At 38.0% G+C, this 8,016-nt stretch overlaps 1 protein-coding gene across 1 annotated transcript; it reads right to left on the bottom strand.

Moving 5' to 3' along the window:
* Positions 1 to 3,399: 3,399 nt before the first annotated feature.
* Positions 3,400 to 7,814, bottom strand: CFAP161 (cilia and flagella associated protein 161). The gene is made up of 7 exons (XM_030955499.1): positions 7,736 to 7,814; positions 7,488 to 7,577; positions 7,084 to 7,319; positions 6,397 to 6,481; positions 5,386 to 5,544; positions 4,661 to 4,734; positions 3,400 to 3,713 (listed from the first exon to the last, which is right to left on the bottom strand). Exons 1-7 carry the CDS (start codon positions 7,796 to 7,798, stop codon positions 3,536 to 3,538), a joined length of 885 nt encoding a protein of 294 aa, XP_030811359.1. The 5' UTR covers positions 7,799 to 7,814; the 3' UTR covers positions 3,400 to 3,535.
* Between the last annotated feature and the right edge of the window lie 202 nt (positions 7,815 to 8,016).

Raw genomic sequence — 8,016 nt, forward strand, 5'->3', positions numbered from 1 at the left:
ATGTGAAAGAGAGGGAAGTGAAAAGGCATATTTAAACTGGATTTTCATTTTCCAGTGTTAAGTGTGAGTTAACCAGTCAGCTTTTCTTTGCTGACTCTGAGTTCTCCTCTTTACTTCAATATTGTGCTGCTAACACCCAACTGCAGAGCAAAACTGCAGATATGAGCACTCTCTGTGCCTCAGGCCTGTGAAAAGCTATTGTAACACAGCACTAAATTTGGACTAATGCACCCTGGCCCTCAGCAAGGACTAATAGCTCAGGATCAGCTTCATCCTAACAGCTTTTGAGCTGTCTGGGATGGAGGCAAAGTGAGTTTTATCTTCCCACAATGTACTTTGTGGAGCTATCCATATTGGGTGGAATTTGGAAGAAGCATTGAAAGCTTTTTAAGTACAAACACCTACAAAAAACAAAGTGCATTGCAAAGGAGGGAAACATCACTGCCCTTATTTCATAATAAGCACTATTAGACCAAGAAAAAGCAACAGAGTGCTCTGGTCTGGGGTGTGGTTCAGGTCTCCATTGCCTTTTCCACCAGAAATACTGTGACTCTAACTGGCAATAGCAGGATTGTTCATATTCCCCACTAATATTCAATCCCATCATTTTTATAATAAATCCTGTGTTTATCAGCAAATGGATAAATTAAAAACCCTACAGTGCACTCTACACAGCCCGATTTTTTCCTAGTTTAATACCTACAGAATCAAAGCAGAATTACGTCACTTGGTTGTGAAAATGGGAATAATTTTAATTTCTGTAAATTGGCAAAAGGAATAACAGTAGCCCTATAAAAATATGCATTGCTTGTCACACATCAAGTTTCATATCTTTACATGGAAACTGAAAGAAAAAGCTCCTAAGTTTCTCTAATTAAGTTTTGTTCCAAATTACTTAGTGTTCTAATTAATATAAAGAAGCTGATTTAATGCAATACACAATGTCCTGTATTGCTCTGTCTACCTTTGTGCTTATTTTCCAAAAAGATGATATAACATAATGACATATCCCAGCCTAGAATTCAAGTCTGTTTTAACTCGGTTTCCTCCTGTGGCATTGTTTCAGGGACTCATTTGGATTTTAACATCTCAGGCTGTTTTACAGACACGGCAGGAATTGCGCTGTTTAGAAATTGTGCTGCCATCGTGTGGACAATATTAAAAAGTGCAAAAAACAGCTTTAAAAATTGGGAAACAGGTAAGTATCTATATTTATAGTATCTGTAGATGAATTATAAATATGTATGATATGATATAAGACCTATGCACAAATCTGTGGGTTTAACACTGCTAATGGAATCAGGAATACTGATTCAATCCTGTTTATTTTCAGCTCAAGAAATTCTTTCCAATGAGCACAAAGTGATCAAAACACACAAGTCTCCAAGCCACTTTTAATCAGCACCAAATTCCAACATTACCTGCTTTTTTTACTCATTTCTGTATCTGTTTATCTCTTTGTTTTTCCTCTAAGTTTTTGCAAAACTTGTTTTTGTACAGGGTGCATTGCTGTCCTTCTACTCACACGCACAAACACTCCTACCCAAAACATCAGCCAGCCCAGGCACCCTGCCCACACAGTCCTCATTCCTGCATGAGTTCACACGAAGCTTCCTTTCAGAAATGGCTTTGGTTTAAGGCCTCTTCTTGTTTCCTACATTTGACCCAGAGTTAAGAGACTTAGAGTTGAAATAGCTGCATCTAATACCAGTAAAAGTCCAATGGCCAAATTAGAAACACTACAGTGAATTCCTGCAGTTTAAGTCTTACTAAAATTAAATACCTACGAAACTTTATCTACTAAACTTTAATATCTGTAAAATATAAGTAGACTTAGGTCAATCCATTGTGAAAATGTGCAAATTTTTACCTCTGAATGTCTGATTATTAACAGCCCCTCTAGAAAAACATCACAAATCATGGTAATTATGCTTATATAGAAAATGAAAGGAAAAAGTGAAAGTTCCTAAAGATAATTTCCTCTATAACAGCCCATCTATAATAGCTAAAGGTTTACACACAAGGAGTGTGATTCTAAAGCCATCCTCTGCAGTACAGTCCCTCAAAGCAAAGCAGCATGTCACAGCAGCCTGCTGCTCTGAGATCCTCCATGCCAAATGCCAGATGCTGCAGTCTGCTGATTTAATTTATATTGAATAAAAGTAAAGCTTTGTAAGCCTTGCCTGTGGGCTTCAAACAGAATATTTGGGAATAGAGCTTAAAAATATGTTTGGACCAATCCCTTCTTTTGTGAAAGTTTAGTGGGTTTGTTTTGGAAAACTTAGAAAGTTTTAATTGACCTTTATAATCACTGAAGATCTTTGGAATCTTTTATAAATGGATATCAGTGTAGCATTTTACTTGAGCTATCACTTATTTGTGCAGAAAGAGCCTGCTCTTGTGGTACAGTAAGAGATGAAATAAATATATGTTTAACTAAATAGATATAATGGAATGCCATGCAGTAGGAGATTCTCTGTGATGCTTTTTCAGCTTCTATTTGAAGACAGGTAAATCTATGCAGTAATGACCTCTGTTTTCCAGGTATTTGCATTTTATACTTGGTTGATTTTGTTTTTAAGGAAATGTGAGTTTCAGCTGAAATTTCTACCCTCAAAGGCCTTTTTTTTTTTTTTTTCATGTGGATATTCTGTCATCTAATTAGGTAGGAACATAGACTACAATCTTTTTCTTACTGGATAAACTTACAGCATATCATATTTACTTTCTGCTTTAGCATTTACTATCATGAAACTTGTGGGAGCCTGATTTTCTTTGACAATTTTACCTTACTCTCAAACTTGTTAGAAATTACTATGGATTGAAAAATGCTGTGGGTGAGAGATAAATGGAACACGGTGATGCATGGAAAATGTTGTTGTAAGTCTCTAGTCTGTCTCACTGTGCTCAAGTTCTTGATTACTTGATATTAAAGTGTTTAGAATACATGGAAAAACATCAAGAATTCAATTTATATCCATGAATTAGAAAATAATCTCAAGATTAAAAAGTCTCATTTGTGATTTAATAATTGGCAATGTTGTGCTAGAAGGAGGGTGGAACAAACTCAACAACCAACTTTCTTTCAGATGAACTTTAAATGTCAAAGCATCCCATGATAACTTTGTGTGTGTTTGGTTTTCAGTGTTTTGGAAACTGTCCACTCACCCTTTTAAAAATTGTGACACTGGTTTGGCTTTGGAAGAATTCCTTAAGTATACTCTGAGAGGCAGTAATTTAATGAAAATCTATTAGGTTTCCAGGGTTCTGACAACTTTTGCCATCAGTGAATGTGAAAATGGGAAAAGGAACCTCTCCTGCTTTACAATTTTTCATGTTGTTCATCAAATTTTAAGAGTTTTTTGCCCATTATAACCTTGATGAGTTAATGAGATTATGCAATATTACTAATGGCAGACTTTAATTTCCATTTTTAAAATAAACATCTCTAAAACTAAAATATAAACTGAAAGAAACAATCAGTCTCATAAACCTCTCCTGGCTGTGGTCTTGGCCTTTTATATCCTCTGTCTTTTCATGAAACTAATTTATTCTCATACCCTTCTGGGAGAGCTTTGGGTCTTTCAGGCCTTGTACCATCTTCAGGACCAGGATTTCCTGTAATTATCTCCCAGTAATTCTTGTCTTCTTCAACTTTGCGGGCATCAAGATAATTGTGACAAATTACTTCAAATTCTCTTCCAAAAGAAGACCTGCAAAGTCAAAAGAGATGGGATAGGCAGGGAGAATTAACATATATACAAATACAGCAAATCTTCATTACTTGTGAATTGTTTGAGATTTTCTCATTTTTCTCTTGGTATACTCAGAAATATCACCACGCACTTTCAAATACCAGACACTTAAAAGAAACAAAATAACCCTTTTTTTTTCCTAAGAATAATTTAGGAATCTGAAATCCAAAATAAATGCCACCTTTTTAGCCTCAGAGCTAAAAGGAGCCCCAGAAGAATAAGGCCCTGATAGACCAACTCAATTTGTGAAAGCTGGTTATGCCCTCATCCCCACTTCTCTGTGACTGAGGAAGCTTCTGGCTACTTAACAACTTCTTCAGCCTCAAACTTTCAGACCTTTCATCCTCAAAAAATCCTTACACAAATCCTCAGTCAGGTCTTGCTAAGAAGTTAATGGGAAACATTGCTGTACCCCGTAGCAGTGCCTAATCAATATTAATTTAATGCATGTATATTAACTGAATTGAGAGATCAATTTTGATTGGTTGAGACATGGATTCAGATGGACATAAGCATCTAGAATTTTATGCACTGTGGTTTTATTTACTTCCCTTGTTCTTTACACTTCTTAGTATGTATTTCTGTTCCTTCAAAAGTAAACCAAACAACCGACATTGCCCAAGATATTCAAAGGGAGAGCCACCAATAAACCAGAGAACACTAAAAGCATGATATGATAATGAAAAAAAAAAAAAAATCCAAACAACTAAGACTGAACTAACTGTCTGCAGCAACACAGCAGCACATGTTACAGCCAAGAAGTAAAACAAGGGAAAGGAGAATGGCATTTTCCATTATTTTCCATTTCCTCAGTGTGTTCTTAAAGCACTTCTCTTGTTCCTCACAGCAATTCTTGCTGTTGGCCCATCACTGTGCACACCCTGCCAGGTGTAAGTTACTCTTACCACACACAGAAGGTCCTTGGAACAGCTAAGTTGCGATTGGTGTAGCAATGAGTAATAATAATTTTAGTTTCTGCCTGGAAAAAAAAGAGCAAGAGAAGACACTTGACAAACATTTTTAAACCAGTACTGTGTATAAAGACTGTCTTTAACAATGTGTTTATTAGTGAGCTTATGCATGTAAATGAGTCTTAGTTCAAGGCTGTGAAGGAGCAATTGTATTTGTGATACTCTGTTGTACATCAGCACTTCAGGGAGCCCAGCAGTTATCTGGTACAGGAAAATACTGTATTTACAAAAGGTTAAAAACATTTGGAAAATCATCCACTTATTCAGATGCCTTGAGAATTTTATTAGACATTTAATGTGCAGGACTCTTAGTTAATCGCATCTCCAAATATTGGAAATGGAATTTACTGTCTCAAAAGGCCTGAAAAACAGGTAAGTAATGCACCCTCACAACATTATAATGTCAAGCTTTGAAAATTTCTGATGAGAAAAACTGAACAAGTCAACCTCAAAATGAACAGTAGAAACAAATATTTTTATAAGCAGATCCCTAATTAAAGAGATGGTTCCTTCCCTCTCCCCCTTCCTAAAAGTAGAGGTTGGAACTGGCATAACTCACATAAATATGTGAATAAAATCAACATAACATTTTTTTTTCTCACTAGTCCACCTGTTTCAATTAAATTTTCATAACATTTCCTACAGTTTTAATTTCTTACAGGAACTGGACATCCTTCATGTTCAAGACGCAGTTGTGGATCCAAGGACTTTGCTTGCCAGAAAGTCAAATAGGAAAGCTCACCTGTCAGAAATACTTTCTGAAGGCGAGACTTTTTAGCAAAATCTCTAAATGTTTTGTGGTCACTTGCCAGATAAAACTGTAAAAAAATATATATTAAGGACAGTATTAATGTAAAAGAAACAAGATATGTAATTTTGAAACATATTTTTGAGCAAAAGAACTTTTCGCTTGGCTCCTGACAGATAAGTCTTCCCAGCTAAAACTATGCAGGCAAAACCCATAGGATAGATTCTACACTGTTGATAAACTCATTAAGTAGTTATTCTCTATGCAGATTTGTGAATACTAATTTAAAATTGAATTTATGTTCCAAATGTTTTTGGAACAATCACCAAAGTGATTGTTAAGAAAATTTTTTCAAAGTTGTGGTGATTTATTTTGAGGGTATATGCATGTGTAATGCCTTATTTGCTTTTAATTTCAGAGGGAAAGAATGTTAGCATTTAATAAAATCTGCTTCCTCAGAATGATAGAATAGTGCATGACTTTCTATTCCTACTATGGGTTATCTTCATAAGAAAGGAAATCTTCTCATTTTGGAGCTTCACAGAATTTTCTGAGTTGGAAGGGACCTACAAAGATCATCAACTCCAACACCTAAGTGAGTTGTTCAAAGTGAAAAAAAACTAAAATCTTGAATAATTCTTTCATTATTCACAATTCAATTGTGATTTCTTTTTCTTTCCTTTTTAGATTTCCTTTATTCAGTCATTCTGGCTAACAGCCCCCTTGGTCTGCACACCTGACTTCAGGTAAGTAGCATAAAATTTCTAATTAGGTATTATTTATCTTGACCTACGCACGATTCTGAGCCTGTTCTCTAAAACTAAGACATTGCAGCAGTGTACAGCTTTATATATCTATTCTTAGAGAGGGATTCAATTATCAGTACATGCTACCACTGCCATTTGTAACTTTGGTGCCTTACCAGTTTGTCAGAAACCCCTCCTTTTGTCCCAAGAAGAAAGTTCTGCCCATATCTAAGTGGTTCACCCACTGCACTTCCATCAACACTGTTAAAATAGTAAAAAGGAGAAAAGGTACATTCAAATATCAGTTTTACTATTGTTTAGGGGTTTTGTCTGTTTTGATCTACAGTTAGATATTGCTCTGTGACATTTTGTGTTGTTTACCTTTTAAAATAGGTAAAATATCTTAACCTAAGGCAGAGCCTTTGACTTTTGAGCATGACCCTGTTCTTTTGTTCTATATATTTGAAAGAGAGAATATACTGGGTTTTTTAGAACAGAACCATGTCCACTTCATGGAAAGCAAAAGCAATGACACATTTCTGCTGGCAGGAGAGTGAATAATAACACTAGTGATATTTGGACATGTTTTCTCTGCAACTGGAATAAAAACAGCTGCAGAATTTACCAAATGATACAGTGAACTTGATTCTGTCTTCACACCTAAACTGATTTAGAGGTCCTTGGAATTAATCAGAGCAATATGCAGTATAGAATGAAGCTTAATGCATGACTGAAGACTCTTTCTTAACTAAATTTACTCATATATTCCTTTGTATAGTAGCAAACTTCGTTGTGTATTTCTCAAAAAAAGATACCTAAAGGTAAACTAATAATTGAAAACAACTCAGAATGAAGTAGCAGACCTTACAATGCAGAAAGCATTTCGACCTATGGGGTCCACCCTCTTGACTGCACTGAGCCCACGTGAGATCTGCAGGGGCTCATCTGAGTACAGGGACACTTCTTCCATGTCAACAGCCAGGGTGACATCACCACGCAGCTCGGGGTCCCGCTCCTCCGGGGATGTGCAGTCTGGGTTCATGAGCAACACGGTGTCTCCAAAGTGAACAAATCCATCAGAGGATACTGACAGCTCTACCTAAATTAGAATTTACACGGTACTTTACAGAATTATCTGAACCTAACATCAGAAGTATTTTAGTATATAATTTCTGTAGCATTCTTAGTGCATGAAGAACAATAATAGGAGTTATGCCACTCTATGGGGGTCATGGGGAGACGGACACAACCCCCTTTAAAAAATTACCTTCTTGAAAATATTCTCTTTAAGTCTGGCTAATCGCTGTACGAAAAGTTGTCCTTTCTCTCTCTTACGGATAAAATCCTTCAGGAGGTCCTGTCGGCAAAGGAGAGAGGAGCAAATACGTTACCCAGCACTCACAATCTCAGGTTTAAAGTGGATTTAGCGAGCCGGGGGGCAGCCCGGAGCTGGGGAGGCGGCGGTGCCCGGGGGTGGCGATGCCCGGGGACGGTGGTGCCCGAGGGTGGCGGTACCTGCTGCGCGATCTCGTCCTCCAGCCAGTTCCCGATGCGGACCCCGAGGCGGTAGGAAGCCATGGCCGGGCCGGGCCGCGTCCTGCGTCGCCATAGCGACCGTGCCGCGCCGCGATTGGCCAGCCCGGGGAAGGCGGGGCCGCGATTGGCCAGCCCGGGGAAGGCGGGGCCGCTATTGGCCAGCCCGGGAGGGCGGGGCCGCGATTGGCCAGCCCGGGAGGGCAGGGCCGCGATTGGCCAGCCCGGGAGGGCGGGGCCGCGATTGGCCAGCCCGGGAGGGC

The sequence above is a fragment of the Camarhynchus parvulus genome, chromosome 10, assembly GCF_901933205.1.
Source record: "Camarhynchus parvulus chromosome 10, STF_HiC, whole genome shotgun sequence".
NCBI lineage: Eukaryota > Metazoa > Chordata > Aves > Passeriformes > Thraupidae > Camarhynchus > Camarhynchus parvulus.